This window comes from Sinocyclocheilus anshuiensis, unplaced genomic scaffold, assembly GCF_001515605.1.
Source record: "Sinocyclocheilus anshuiensis isolate Anshui unplaced genomic scaffold, SAMN03320099.WGS_v1.1 scaffold517, whole genome shotgun sequence".
NCBI classification, from domain to species: Eukaryota; Metazoa; Chordata; class Actinopteri; order Cypriniformes; family Cyprinidae; genus Sinocyclocheilus; species Sinocyclocheilus anshuiensis.
In genome coordinates, this window is record NW_015536535.1 from 780277 (window position 1) to 796686 (window position 16410).

At 35.5% G+C, this 16410-nt stretch overlaps 1 protein-coding gene and 1 pseudogene across 1 annotated transcript; one reads left to right on the forward strand and one right to left on the reverse strand.

The window, feature by feature from the left end:
- The first annotated feature begins 4439 nt into the window (after positions 1 to 4439).
- Positions 4440 to 6830, forward strand: LOC107695349 (cyclin-dependent kinase inhibitor 2A-like). Its single transcript, XM_016495225.1, has 2 exons — positions 4440 to 4823; positions 6490 to 6830. The coding sequence occupies exons 1-2, from the start codon at positions 4689 to 4691 to the stop codon at positions 6739 to 6741; spliced, it is 387 nt and encodes a 128-aa protein (XP_016350711.1). The 5' UTR covers positions 4440 to 4688; the 3' UTR covers positions 6742 to 6830.
- Positions 6831 to 9108: 2278 nt separating this feature from the next.
- The window catches only part of LOC107695344 (S-methyl-5'-thioadenosine phosphorylase-like), a 10435-nt pseudogene continuing 3133 nt past the window's right edge, over positions 9109 to 16410 (reverse strand).

A 16410-nucleotide genomic window follows, 5' to 3' on the forward strand; every position in this document is an offset into this window, starting at 1 on the left:
CTCCTCCCTCCATTGTCTTCACCAAGGACTCTGTCTGCCAGCCCCCTCCCGGGTGCCCGTCCTTCTCCCAAGTTCCCACCCGTCCCTCCCTCTGTTGTTTCTACAGCACACGGCGTTTCGGGAGGGGGGCGATATGTCAGGAATATGGACCTGCTTTGTTGTGTGTTTTCCCTCCCCATGTGTTCTGTGACCCAATTTCTCCCGTGCTTGATTGTGTTCATGTCATCCAGGTGTGTCTTGTAATTACCCTCGTTACCCCATGTATTTAAGTCCCAGTCTGTGCTGTCTGTCTTTGTCGGGTCTACTAACGTCATGTTCGTGTGTCACAGTCATTCCTAGTGTGGATTACCCCTTGTTTTGGATTTATTAAAGACTGTTTCTCTGATCCACATCGCCGTTGTTCTCTCTGACACAGCGTGTGACAAGAGGAAGCATTTTAAATTATAACAAATATATTATGATAAATTGTTTAAATACACACAAAAAATTATACAAATGTTTTAATACTGAACTGACCTCTCTTCAAAAACAAACAGATGTCACTGAGATCATTGCACATTTCTTAGAATTCTTGCTTCTTTTCTACTAAATGCTTTATGTGAGAATTTTGCTCCTGAACATTTAATGTGATAAACTGTCAAAGCCAGGGGTTTTCAAACTGAGGTCCTGGGACACAAGGAGGGAGACAAGGTGGTGCTCAAAAAAACATTTGAAATGACCACAAGGCAATTCCACAGGCAGAACTTGTTCTTGGTATTCTATCAGGTGCTTGATCGCAGCCTGAGGCAGATATGCTGTGTCTGAGTCCTATGATTGTGTCACATCCTGTCAGAATTGCTGTGCTCATGCATATTAGCTTGCCAAGCTAATAAATCCTTAAGCTAGTGTGGTCCTGATCTTTCATTTCACAACACAGATAAAACTGTGAAACTCAAAAAATCAACATGGATATTTTTTGGATAAATTATGTCCAAAAAAAAAAAAAGATTTATTTCAATGCTTCAGAGCAAATTTTTTTATTGTGGGGGCAAAACATATATTGCAATGCAATACAAAAATGATGACTGATAGACTCACATTTTAACTTGAAAAAGCAAAATATGGATAATCAAGTAAACATACACTGTAATAAGTGGTAACTTGCTGTTGTTGCTTTTGCATTTTACATAATTTAACAATGTTGGTATAAAGGAATGTATGCAATACAAAAATGATGACTGATAGACTCACATTTTAACTTGATTTTTGTAAAAGCAATATATGGATAATCAAGTAAACATACACTGTAATAAGTGGTAACTTGCTGTTGTTGCTTTTGCATTTTACATAATTTAACAATGTTGGTATAAAGGAATGTATTTAGGTTAATTAATTTGTGCTTAATAACATTTAAAAAAAAATAAAAAAATAAAGTTGTGTATGTAGCTGTTACTGTAATCATTAAAGATTTCAAAGCAAGAAGACATGTGCACCACAACCTAAAAGGGAATGTTTTTAGAATTATACTAAAAGGCCTTCTACTTGCTAAAAAAGTATAAACTATCAATCAGAGGACAGAAGACATGTAGACTGTACAACAGGGTTTGGGTTTGATTTTCTGTGTTCAGAAAAGTTTTGATTGTTTTTAATTTAGAGGCCTTAGAAATTTGTACAGTATATCAAATATGATAGGATTTATAGGGTTAAGAGTAGGGTACTGTTAGTACTGTAGTAGTACTGTTTGCAAACACTCTGTTCACAGACCATTAAGCAGTGTGCATGTGACTGAATCACTTTCTGTCTTTCTCTAATTCAGTAACTCTCACTGCAGATGGCCTAGTGCTGCTTCACAACTGCTCACAGAGACCCCATTGTTTCCAAGCAACATCATGTTTATTTGTTGGTCAGATTGAATTCAGAACGAGGCTGTACATAGTGGCAGTTTCAAAAAATGATCGGTGTGGAAAGACTGAGGCCTGTGTCAATGTCATCACAATGCAGACTGACCGAAGGCATCATGCATGTGCACTTCCTCAAGTCCTTCACTAGCAATTCTCCTCAGCTGTGACATGAACAGAAGAATTACACACTTTCAAGAAAGTATCTGGCACTATAATATAATGAATTGTAAAATCTTAAAAAGGGGTCATATGATGCGATTTCAAGTTTTCCTTTCTCTTTGGAGTGTTACAAGCTGTTCATGAATAGATAACATCCCTGAAGTTGCAAAGACTAAAGTCTCAAAACCAAAGAGATATACTTTATCAAAGTTAAGACTCTGCCACGCCCCCCTAAAACGGCTGGTTCTAACACGCCCCCACATATCTACCTCACTCTGTGGAAATATTTGCATAATGCCGCCCAAATGTGCACGCAAAGAAAGAAGGCGTGGTTTATAATGATCTTTAAAAAAGCATCATATGACCCCTTTAAATGTTGCAAAAACTGCTGTCAAAAAAACTGATTATATATATATACGGTGTATATATACTGTATATACAGCAGTTTAAAAGAGAGTGATATTTCTTTCGTTCATTTTGGTGTTTGAGAACTTTGAGAACAAAAGTCATTCAAACAGCTCTTGTTTTACTTATTGCTCGACTTATTTACCACCAAATGCAGGAAATACCATTACATTGACATGACAGAGAAACTTTTAGGCAATGACGTGTACATCTTTGAACAAGGAGGGAGAACTTAAGTGGGAAAATCACAATGAAAAAAAAATGCTGGATGTCTAATGAACTTAAACTGGGAGTTACCTGAAATGTCAGAAACACTCATGAACAAAACAATCTTCTGGTTGGTTCTATTAAAAAAAAAATGGCTTATCTCACACCATGCTCCCCCGATATAATGCAAAACAGTGCTACTGAGAAAGAGAGCCACCCACCTAACTTTTTTCTCTTGACCGTGGCGTGCACAAAATCTTATCTCAACAGATTTGATGAATGGCTTTGTTCTTAATTTTGTTATTTCATCTGAATATCAATATTAGTTTGAATTAATCAAAACAGTTTTGAGGATAAATCTAATTTGTTGTCTCTATAAATTGGGATCTGTGACATTGTATGATGTTGAAAATCTAAATTTTTGGTGTCTATTTGTCAGTGAGAGATTTTTTGGATACATTTAATGTTTTTAGATTTGTAGAGTAAAAAAATTGCACAGAAGGCCCCGAGTGGCATGTTGTTACTAGTGTTATTTTTTATTATTATTTTGTTTTGCTTTATTTTATTTTATTTTAAAACTAAATACTTTAATAATTATTTTAATTCATGGGTGTTACTATATATTCAGTAATTCCATAGGTTTCATACATTACAAAAATCAAAACATATAGGCTTACTGAGTGAAATCATTCAAATTGAATTCACATTGTTGATATTATGACATATCTTCACTTAAAGTGAAGTTAAACATGTCTGCATAATGAATGCATAAGTAAAATAAATAAGTAGAATAAAGTTACTAAATTGTCAGTAGGTTACACACAAGTAATAAGTGATATCAAAAGTCACTTATACATTCTGTAAAAGTTTAGTGCACCCCTTTCATTTTACATTTTGTGCTATTACAATTAAATTAGCAAATATTTCTCTCAATAACACATTGGCTAATGGATCGTCATCCTGTGCATGATAAACTTATAAAGAAGTTACAATTAAAAAGTAAATGCACATCATTCTTAAGGCATCTTCCCTGTGATTTTAAACAGCTGCAGTTACAGTATGTAAAGCTTCTATTTTAGGTATGAACTACATGATCACATTGGATAGTGTCGCCTCTATCCAATGGTCTAGTAAGTGATCATGTAAGCCTATTTCAGTTTGTAATAAATTGTGTACTGGTTTTACTACTCTCACTGACATAAAAGAACAGCATACAACAACCAAACGAAGCACAACACTTAAATAAAAAAAATGCTAAAACTGCTTGCTGCGGTCTTGATGTTTTAAGGCCTTCTTTTTATAGTTTACAGCAATGCGGGGAAACAGCAGTAGCTAAGCAGGACGAAATATTGGTCAGAATAGATGCAGTACATCCCTGGAATTCCCCGTCCTTTATACCGTTCAGATGTAATATTGTGTGCAGCTAATCAAACACTTGAGGGGGGAAAAAAAAACTTCAGATAAAAAAGTAGCCTATGTATGTAAATGTAACATAAATGTATGTTTTATTATGAGTGATGTTGCTCAAAGTAGGTGTCCCATACTGGACTGACTTTATAACTAAATTAAGAAATACTTATGCAGTGTAATCAATAATGTTTAGAACAACTTATTTATAAATCTAGTTCAGTTTTGGGATGCTGAGTGAGTCATCATTATTAGCTATAGCATCTTTAATACCAGTTTTTAAAACATTGACAGACTCTATACTGCCTTGTGTCATTGTAGCTTCAAGTCTTCCTGGATCAGCTGTTTTAGTGCGCATGCGCAGTGCATAGACTACTGCAGAGCACGGTTTGCCATGACGTTCATTATAGAGGCAAGTCCGAACAAATGTCTCCCTACGCGTAATAAATTATATGACACAGCAGCCTTATAAAGGAGTCGATTTAACGTACTTACCCAGCTCAGAGTATCCTTTTTCGTCTGGAGACAGAGACAATTAAAATGCAATGTGAACTCTGATCATTTTCGCAGTAACCAGTAGATGATTCCTTATTGCTTCTACCTGTCAAAGCGAAATCCTTCAGTGGACTGATGATGAAAATGATGCATGCCGAGGATGAACTGACCAAAGCAGCCGCGACTGGAAACACTTACCATGTTCAGTTTTTACTATCTAGCGGAGTGAATGTGAACGGCGTTAACAAATTCGGAAGAACACCTATACAGGTAAGTTTAAGACACGTCTTAAGAATAAATTAACTATTAAAAAAATGCAAACATACGACGTACAGACGTACAAATATTAAATACAAAAAATACAAAGGCACTTAAAGGAAATATTGCACGAAAGTTCAAGTTATTTTATAATATGGTAATAGGCCTATAACTTAATATAGCCTAACTTTAGAATTTTGTTTAATTCTATCTTACACTCGGTTTAATAGGATTTAATTTCTATTTATATAGCCTATATATTTTTATAGCCTATTAGCCTGTTTACTTGAATTTAATATTTACGTTGTCTTTACAGAGTAGGCTAGTGAGACTAATTGGAAACATTTTCGGCATATTTAGACTATAATGCAATTCTAATAACTATGAAAAAAAATCTATGTTTAATATTATTAATTTCCATAATGTATTACATAATTACATAATGAATATTTCAATACAGTATTTATCTTATAGGTGTAGTTATCTGGAGGTATTGAAAGCTAAAACATTTTTCTTGTTTTACAAAAAAAGCACTAGTAAATGGCCTGACACGTTTAGCACCGTAGAAAAAAAGTATACCTTTGTTTTATTTGTCTTAAATGTAATAGTTATAGTTGTGATGTTTTAACCAAAGGACAGCACATTCTCACAAAAAAAGAAAAATATATAAAATCATGTAGCTACTTTAAAATAAGAAATTAATCCTATTCTATTAATTGTAGGCTACTTTAAAAGTAGGTCCTATGTGAGTTTCATACTGTGGAGTGTTTCATTGTCGCATTTTAGGCTATTTCATAAATCTTCATAAATCTCCATTACAGTTTATCCTATTCCTAAATTGTGTAAATGCATGTCAAAAGAGTTCTGTAGGCTACTACCAGATCGGTTGTAAATAATAGAAACACTGCCGTTTAATATTTTGCCATGAATTTATTGTATTATTATTAAAAAATTAGGCTATCCCACATCAACATTCACCACCCTGTCTCAGTGAGATGGCAAATATTATAAACCAAATTAGCCTAAAACTCAAACTTTTTGTCCTGCTGTCACTTCAAGAGGGTGGTGGTCATGTTTGAAAGCGATTTCACCTCGTAGCTAATTTCTAGTCTGTTCTAATGATGGTGTTACAAATGTTGTGATGCTCCCCATTCTGCGCAGGATTTAAAAAATGGAGAGGCAAAATAAAGTGCCAGCGGAGACGATGTAATAGTTTAGCAAGCTTAAAACGAACATACACAAAGACTGCAAAAATTCAGAAACTGTGATTGATTGATTAGACAGGCCATACAGTTTTCGGGCTAATTGGTAAGATAGGCTAAGTGAAACATTTTAATCTTTTTAATTTTAACGAAATATGTTTAAGATAGGCCTATCACAAAGTGGACATACTCGTATGATAAACACTTATCTAAAAACAATATTAAGTAATGATAAAAACAAATGTTACAACAGTTAAATTATTGTTGCTGAACTATTAGGCTATTAGCTAGTGTCCTAATAGCCTGCACTATGCACTAGCTAAATTGTTCTTACCGAACGAAAGAAAATCTTTCTCAGTGATCCAAATAATGACATTTAAAGTATGAAATGCAGTCAGCATGTTTGTTTGTTTGTTTATTTATTATTTTAAATAGAAAGGAACAATTATTTATGCTGACAACATTGCACCCCGCAGGTTATGATGATGGGTAACACACCTTTGGCTCACCTGCTGCTGGAATATGGAGCAGATCCTAATGTGCCTGATCCCGGGACAGGAAGCACTCCTTTGCACGATGCTGCCAGAAGCGGATTCATGGACACCGTGCGGCTTTTAATTCGCTTCAACGCCGATCCCAATGCAACAGATCACAGCAATTTACGACCTGTGGATATGGCACGGCAGACTGGCCATATGGAGGTGGCTGAATTTCTCAGTCGTATTTAAACGCTAAAGTTCTTCTCGTTTTTTTTTGGTAACCACATATTTATCACATAATATTACTGGTTTAAAAAATAAAGGAATGAGCGCAGCAGTTATGCACTTTCATTGTTTAGGACATATTTGTAGGCTAATAATAATTTACAATATTGTTTGTGGATTTTTATGCTGTTTGGAGTATTAAACATTTTAAGTATTTTTATTCCTATGAGAATTTATGGTTCACAGTTGTTCATTTTTAATATGCCTTCATGCAGCATCACTATCAAAAACTACAGGAAAAAAACCTAACTTTAAGTCTGAAGCATTAATAATAATATCACCCTAGTAAAAGTGTCTATCTGGACGCAGCATTACGCTATATGTATAAAATTCAAATTTTTAACATATCCATAATATTTGTTCTTTACTTAGCATGGTGAATGATATGGCTAAATGGAGTTAAATCGAGGAAAGATAACGAAGTCGTCCGTTTATTGGGTATGCGCTCAAACCAAATAACCTATTAATACGTGGCTTATATTTCTCAGTTCTCTGAGAAAATAAGATATTTTAGATACGTTTATGATGTTTTATGATAGGCTAAATAAATGCAACTCTCTATATGCCACCGTGCAATTTATTTTTTCTTTATAACGCATAATTTTGGTTCTTTAATGATCGCCTCGCCAGCTTTGAGTGCAAAATACTGATATTGTGCGGAAAGTAAAGTTTTTTTATTTTTATTTAGTTTACCTCCTGCATATTGTAAACAACCTGTGAAACCTATGAAAGACAGCTAAAAGAAAGAAAGAATACAAAATGTAGCTAGTTGTTTAATAGAGACAGTTACATTTACCAAAGTGCAAAAGACAAATGGTTATTTGAAGAGAACATATTACTTGAGGGTTTATCTCTGAAGAGATTGCTACGTATTAGACCGAATACAACAAGGGGACAGTAAGGTTGGCTGATCGAATCTCATGAAAGGAACAGAAAATAATTAGATCAGAAATCAAAGTTAGACGTCCTCCATTTTAGAAGCAGGAATATTATAAAAGAAACATGATACACGGAGATCTGTTACGATTCCTCGAGGCAAAAACACTGAAGAGAAAACAGTATTTATTTCTGACAAGCAACCAAAGTTTACCCATTTTTGTTACAAATATGCATCTGTTCTTCACAAAGAAAAGCAATTGCTCTGGAAAAGCAATGTGCTGCTCACTCAAAATGGAGGGGTTTCATCAATGCACTGAAATGTGGCACAATGAATAATATCCCACACAATTTTCATAGGGAAAAACAGCATATATTTATTTGTGGTTATGAAATACATGTATTTAGTTTTATATCCAACCAAAATATTTATACTTGTGTTACGTCCAGAGCCGTAAGGTTCCGTTGCTGTGTGAATTCTGTGCCTTGTTTTCTCTCTTTCTCTCTCCCCAGCAGAACCAGTCTCCCCACCTGAGGTTAATTAAGAGCTCTGCTGTGATTGGGTGATGGGAGAGGAGAGCGAGTATTTAAACTACAGCTACCTTCAGACCAGTATTTGGTGGTGGTTAGATGGTGTGCGGTGCCTGAGGTTTCGTCCTTAGAAGCCTTAGTTTGGTGATTTGGTGTATCTTTCTCTCAATTGTGTTGAAGTAGAGCTTCTGTCCTTTGTCCCATTGATTACATCTATGACTGAGACTTGATCTAAAGAGAAGTGAGTGTTAACTTCAGTTGCCCATAATAAATATTGAGTTTTAATTCATGTCTTTTGTTTTGGGTTTAGTAGGAAGGTGGGTGCCATTTTGTTTTGCATTTCTTATTTTCTCCTGTTTGTGAGTTTAGGGAGTTAGTATAATCTGTTGTATTTTGTTTTCTTATCTTTGTTGCTTAGTTAGTTGGGTTATAGAAGTTAGTTTAATTATGTTTGTTATTTTGGCCTCGCCCCTCTCTGAAGTTAATACCCTTTTGTTATTTCTCTGTTCTCTGTAAATAAAAACCTCTCTTTTTGCTGCATTTGACAGTGATTGTTTGAGTTATTGTAGCCATTCTGGGTCTGGAAACAGTGTTTTCTCTGCCGTCGCAGTGTCTCACCACCAACCATTTATTTCTGTTGCGGTCTTCCCTAGACTAACTTAGACGTAACACTTGTATTTTGATTTATCCAAGGTACTTCAAGGTGTAACAACACTACTGCTAATATTAAAAGGCACTGAAAAACAATGTGATAATCAATAGATCCTGTCCTTTGGCAATGCTACCATGCATTGCATTTTTAAACAAACACCATTTTGAAGAGAAAAATAATAGCCATGTCGGGGTGGCTGACAAACCCTTTTTTTTTTTTTTTAGGTCAATAATGGTAGAAGTGTCATGCTTGTTTACAGATACATGATTGCAGCTGTGGACACCACATCTCGGATGGCTCCTCAACGGCCGGATACTTTAATGTTTGGGCAACATTACTGACGACTGTGACATAAGCTGGGCAACAACATGAAAACTCAGCACGAAAAACAACATGAAAGCTGAAAACTCAGTATAGATATCACATGTAGCACAAAATACATTACATAATTAAATTATGTAAATTACAGATTTTTAATAAATATAACGTAAAGAGCTTTAAACTCACTTTTTGTGCATTTATTGTGCGCTCCCAGTCCATCTGACAGATCTGTGGGATTGCTGTGAGCAGGATGCTGCTAGCTTTATTTGCATTCTCTTTCATGGTTTTCAGAACGTTGTCCACACACACCTAAAATGTAAAAAAAAAAAGGAGCAAAGTTTGGTATATGCAGGTTTATAAAAAAATACGTGAGAAAAAAAGGCAAATTAAAATTAATGGACCAGCAAGCAATAGATCAACCATTGGGCAGTAAATGCTGAAATGCAGTTTGAACTTAAAATGATCACATTTATTCTTCAAATTAAACTTTACCTCTAAAAACAAACAACATCCTCAAAACAGATATCAGGCTGTTAAGTCTCCGAGTCTCACATTTGCCTGTAGCCACTCAGATAACACAGATAAGGTTGCCACGAGTCATGAATATTCTGTCACAAGTTAAAACTGAACATGGAAGACATTTATGTTCAAGCAACAGATGGACTATTGTCTCTAATTAATGCCAGACTTTGTCAGCCATTTAGCTGTCTACAGTTCCATTGTGCATTCACATTTATAGAGGACAATGTCAGGATCTACTGAATCAAGACAGCAACAAGAAAAATATACGTGATCAAGAAAGAAAACTGAACTACAGACTTGTTTTTTTTTTTATCACCGATGTTTTCCTTTAGAGGAACTGACTCATTGGTTTGCAGCAAAATATGTGTGATTGTCTGTGCATGAGTCAGAGAGAAAATGAGAATACAGGACAGGGACGGAAGGATGTGGTGAAGTGGGGAGTGAAAACTAGAGGTCAGCAGCAGGAACTCGGAAGGAGGGCTCTGAACTGTGAGGGGAAGTAAACATTGCAGCAAACTACCAGCCTAACCGGTCATCCTGCTATCGGAAACAATAATCTGCAGAGAGTTTATTGACTTAAAAATGAATATCCTATAAAAAATCCTTCGTAATACATTTCTGTTTTTTTCTTATGTCCTTTCTTTGAAATGGCATCAAAATATTATGTACAGTTTCACTGTCAAAACACATACTGTCTAGCTAGAATGAAAATGAAATGAATGGGGAAAAAAACACTTCACTAAATAACAAAGGGCTTTTATGTGGCATTTGTAACCAAGAGACAAATGCTTCCATTTATGGGGGAAAAAAAATCTATATATAAAAAACTAATTTTTGAAGTGAGTATTTGCCACAAATATAAGGACCAAAGGAATAGCTCGGCTTATATGGACCCAAGGTTGTAGATATTAATTAATTCTGCTGCCAAAATGAGTTTTTGCCTTTGAATTACTACCGGGAAAAAAAATCTTGTTTTTGTCTAATGAAAATCATTATTTTTTTCTTGAAAGGGCATCAGTCAGGTAAGCCTAATGAAATGGATTTTGTGGGAAATTGCTAATTTGTTAAATTTCAATTTTATATAGTAAAAATAAATCAATTACACACTATAAAAACACTATATTTAGGCTAAATGCGGCAAGAATATATTTTTAATATTATAGAGTTTAATATTAGACATGAATTGTTACTTTTCTCTCTTTCCTAAAATACTAATTTTCCATTTATCAAAACAACTTTAATCATGATTCCGAGATAAAACAAGACTGAAAGAAATACTGATGCATGGTCTGTAGGCTTGGTAACATTTGACCTGCGAATGCATTTAAAATCTCTATACTGTTCTAGCATGCAATCCTTGTGAATCTGTGTATTTTGGTACAGTTTCAGTTCCATGCTGAAAACAAAATGGACTCCAGTTGAAACATTAGGTGCGTCCCAAATCGCGTACTTGTGCATTATTCTAGTGTGAATAGTACTATTATATAAGAAATATACTATTTCTTGTAGTATAAATAGTGCATTCACACTGAAAATTCCAAATAGAAAAAGTGCACTTTAAAACCCCGGCTGATGCACTTAAAAAAACAAAAAAAAACGAAGTGTGAAATGTTGGACACTTCATGCCCTCAACTGTCGCAGCTTTAATTACATAGCAAAGGGGGAGGGGCTATCAGACTCTGATTATAAATGACAAAATAACCTTATATAATTCATACACTACATGGTTGAGTACATAGTGCATAAGTACATAGTGTATAGTGCGTCATTTGGGACGCAGCTACTGTCCATTCACTTAGCTCCGATTGAGGAAATCTTGTGCTTTTTTCACGTACACATTTATGAGTCTCTCTCCTGCACAGAAATTTTCTGTGTGGGAGTAACATCAAAAGCGTGCAGCTGTGCATGCACACAGCTTAGAAAGACTATTGGCGTGAACTCAACTGACTTAAAAGACAGACAGACAAAAAAATGTCAATGTAAGTTTATCTGTAAGGTAATAATATAAGGTTATCTAATTATAAATACTATAACTTAACCCAAACCCACACCCTGACAGAAAACTACATTTTAAAAATAAAAATAAAATGAAAAATTTAAAATACAATAAATACAAAAAATTAAAAACACAGGGGTTTGACAAAATTATTGTAGGGGTTACTATAATTTGTGTGCACTACTGTGAAAAAACAAACATGATTATCTTTTATTTTTCTTTTATCTATTATCTTTTCATTGTCTAGGTTTGTATATCAGTGTAGTAGTATTCAATTGTGTTTAGTACAAGCCATGGCTGAAATGGGTAACTTCTCAGACTTCCAAAAAGTACAAATCACGGAAGTCTGTAACCTTAACAGCCCAATCGTTTGGTGTTTTAAGATCAACGGTCTTTATGATTATGAATGCATACACAAAGCATGACAAGATCTCATCAGCGAAGAAGAAAAGTGAGCAAAATACCCAAGGTGAATGAAAGGGGCCGTCAAACACTAAGAAGGATGAAGTGACAGCAAACCTCAATCTTCACCTTGAAGACCTAGTTTCCACAAAAGCTTCACAAAGCCAGCAAGAGCTGAGCCATGAAAGAGCTGCAACTGCTAAAAATGTAATCAGACGCCAATGCTAAAATGCTAAAAATTTGATGTCATGATCATAAAACCTGGACAGTTGGAGGGAGTGCCAGGATGAACTTCAAAATCTGCCCTGGCCAGACAAATCATCTTGAATTTTATTAAACCACTGTAGACAGTTTTGGAGAGAAGAGTGAGAAGCAGATTCCCTCCTTCAACATCTTTAAAGCAGCTGGCAGATGTTTTGAGATGACTTTCAACTGAAGACTATTCAAAAGTTGTAGAATCTATTCTAAGGAGGTTGGAAGTTATATTAAAGGCAAATGGTGGTAAAACATTAAAACATATTGCCTATTTCCCAGGTTTTCATATTATTTTGTTCAACCCCTGTAAATTGTTTTTGTTTTGTTTTTTTTACAAATGGGAATTTCCTTGTATGTCCGGAAAAAGAGGTTTTGTCATATTTATCTCACTTCTGCCAAAACAGAATAATCCATAAATATGGATAAGATAAGTAAGTACACACACAAACTGTACAAACACACAGACAAAAGTTTCTATCTGCTCACCGCCTCTTCGTGCTCTTTCCAGCAGTCATAATCAGTTGCCATTGCAATACTAGCATAACACAGCCCGGCCTCCTTGGCAAGAACCACCTCCGGTACTGTGGTCATGTTGATGACATCAGCACCCCATTGTCTGAACATGAGGCTCTCTGCCCGAGAGGAGAAACGAGGACCCTCTATGGTCACCATTGTCCCTTGGGTGTGACACTTCACACCGAGTCCCTGGGCAACCTCCACGAGCACCTACAAGAGGACGTAAGAAAATACGAAAAAAATAATAAGAATGAGAATATGGTAAGATGAACAATGAGACAGACAGAGAGTGAGAGACAGACAGAGAGCTGGGTGAGAAATGTCACTGACCTCTCTAGTCCTGTTGCAGAAAGGTTCAGCCATAGGGATGTGGCACACACCTGGGGGGCTGGTGGGCTGCCCATCATAGAATGTCTGGACACGTTTTGTTGTCCTTGAATTCAGGGTGGTGTGTAACATTTTTGAGTGGAAATTAAGATGAAAATGAACTACGAATATGAACCAAACTGAAAAAATCTGCTGTGAGGAACAAAAAAGCCAGTTTCACACCAGATGAGAAGCAAGTATCATAAGTATCCAAAACTGGACACATCATTCTGTACTCAAGTCCTCAAATTCAAGGTGGTTCAAATCATTATACAGGCAAATGTTCACTTCAACAATGAATAGGTGTTGTCAATGAGTTTGAAGTGTGATGTATGAAAGAAAAAAAAACAGTCCAACACCACCAAAGGCAGGATGTTGAGTAGCCTCTAAAGTCCAATCTTGGCACTGTCGACAGATGCTGAGTGGTAGCACTATTACTGTATGTATACTCATGTGAAAACAATGTGTTCGAATTTTATGCCAGTTTGTGTCATTTGACAGACATATCTGGTGTGTGACCTCGTTAAGAACTTGTACTGTTTGTTTTCTCTTAAAGTTTTGTGGCATTCAGCTAAACTTTAAATTTCTCAAGAAACATTTCTCTCTAGCAAAATTAATATTAAATGGAGATAAGAGATGCTTAAAGGAAAAACAGGAAACCTTAAAACCTGTTAAGACAGGAAGCCTGTCACACACAGCTGGTTTCGGTGGCTGCCCAAGTAACCTAAACTTTAACTAAAAGTTTAGGTTGAGCATACTGTGGTTTTTCAATCTCAAGAAGGTGGATTTGGATTTTACTGGGATTCATTAGCAAAAGCTCTTGGAGCTCCAGAACTGAGGTGATACATTGCACATTGAAAATGCATGGTTGCAGTCATTCCATGTCGATTTCAAAACGCAAACCTGGCCAATGCCAGTTTTTTTTTTTTTTTAACAATCAGGTTTTGGCCATCATGGGCAATACGGTTCAATGATACAACATTTCAGATACAAAAATTGCAGAGCAGCAGTTTGGTCAACCGTTGATATAGTTTTACTCTGCATGGTTCAATGAATCTAAAGACAGAGCTACATGTCTTTAGGCCAAATTGCTCAAAAGTAAATAAAATGTAAGCTACTTCCCTGAACATTAATGTTAAGTATTACTATTTGGAAAACAAGTACAAGAAACAAAAAAAACAGAAAGATATAGAATCTAAAATTCCCAGGGTTTTGTGTTCAAAGGGTTCTAAGCTTCCAGAACCCTAAGTTTACAGGGTTGTTTGTATCCTTCAATTGTTTTTTTGTTTTTAAAATATTTTTTTAAAGTGAGTGTGAAATTGAAAATGTGATGAGAAATGATTAGAGAAATTAACACTAACCTATCAATAAACTGGCCAATCAAAACAATGTCCCCAGGCTGGATGTCCTCTCTGAGGGAACCACATGCTGTGGTGACTATCAGGTGAGTACAGCCCTCTTCCTTCAAGGCCCAAATATTGGCCTGGTAATTGACATTGGTCGGCATTATGGTGTGTTGTCTCCCATGCCTTGTAGAGGGGGAAAAGTTCTAGATTAGACTTCTGTCCTTGATAACTATAAAACCAGCAGATATTTCAAATATAAGATTCAGATTGTATATTGTATCGTATATACCCTGCAGTGTAATTACCTTGCAAGAAGTACACATTAGACATTCTTTATTTTGCCCAAAATTAGAGCATCAGAAGGCTGTCAAAAGAGAGGAAGAAATGAGTATGAATAAATACACTACTCGCTCTGCCTATCAATACAACTGTTATATATTATTGGGAAGACATGATTTAGAAGCAAACCATGATTAGCAATTATTTCAACTTCTGAGTTTAATTAAAGCAAATGCATATATTCATTTCCAAATGTACTCTCCCATAATTATGCATGTGAGAAAGTACACTAGACACAATGCAGAGACACTCACCTTTCCAAATGGCGTGACTACATACCGTTCTGTCCTTCCCTCCAGGATATCTGGATCATCAAGACCAGATCCACCAATTATTCCTATTTATGAGAACATGATGTTTTATAGACACATCTGAATGTGGGATATGTGTCTGCAGTTGGTTGATTTAATTAAAACATTTCCAAAACTCGCAAATATTTTATAATGACAAAACAAATAGGATGTGGTTCATTAAAAAATATATTTAAATGATATTCATACTCTGAGGCAATTTTCACAATATATAGATGCAAGATGGTGCCATTTGCATTTGTATGCAACAAGAGAGAGCAAGTCTGTGATACTGTATGTACTGTACTGCATGAGACATGAGTCATGCAGTGCCTGTTTCAGTTACCCAGATGAACATTCTGATTTACAGTGTTGCCATAGATATCTGACCGCTAAATGCCATTATTGAACAAACAGAATCAAGTATTCCAGAAGCGAGTAGAGTCTTAAGCACTGAAGTTGAGGACAGCCAAGTCACTTAACCTGAATGATTTCCTAGACAGTTTGCTAAACACCATCAGAATAGAAGAATCAAGAATGCAGCTGAAAATAGGTTTATTTCATTCTGCTTCTCATTCTTTGCCTCCAGAGGAGTCACTTTGTGTATAATGCTAGTTCTGCACAATATGGGGATGCAATATTTTATTTTTTCCATATATATATATACAGTATATACAACCCCAATTCCAGAGAAGTTGGGATGGTTTGTAAAATGCAAACAAATCAAGAATCTGTGATTTGTTAATTCTCTTTAACTTTTATTTAATTGACCAAAGTACAAAGAAAAGATTTTCACTGACCAGTGTAAAAGTATTTTGTAAATATGAACAAATTTTGTTTTTGACGGCTGCAACACACTCCAAAAATGTTGGTACAGAGGTTAAATAAAAGTGAAAAGGTTATAGAATATCCACATTAAACTGTTTTGAAACCGTTCACAGTAAGCAGGTGAATTGGTAATAGGTCAAGGTATCATGTTTGGGTATAAAAGGAGCATCTGAGTCTTTGCAAGCAAAGCTGGATCATAGCTCATCACTTTGTGCCAAATTTCACGAGAGAAGTGTCATACAAATCAATAATCACATTTCGCACTGCAAAATTGCAAAGAATTTAGGTCTTTCACCAAGTACCATACATAATATTGTGAAAAGATTCAGGGAATCCAGAGAAATCACAGTACATGTAGGGCAAGGCAGGAAACCTCAGTTGAATGCGCTTGAC

Bases quoted from the DNA above. Each gene is read 5' to 3' on its own strand.
- LOC107695349 (XM_016495225.1), top strand. From the start codon at position 4,689: ATGATGAAAATGATGCATGCCGAGGATGAACTGACCAAAGCAGCCGCG. The intron at 4,824-6,489 runs GTAAGTTTAAGA...TGCACCCCGCAG, and splicing joins TCGGAAGAACACCTATACAG to GTTATGATGATGGGTAACAC.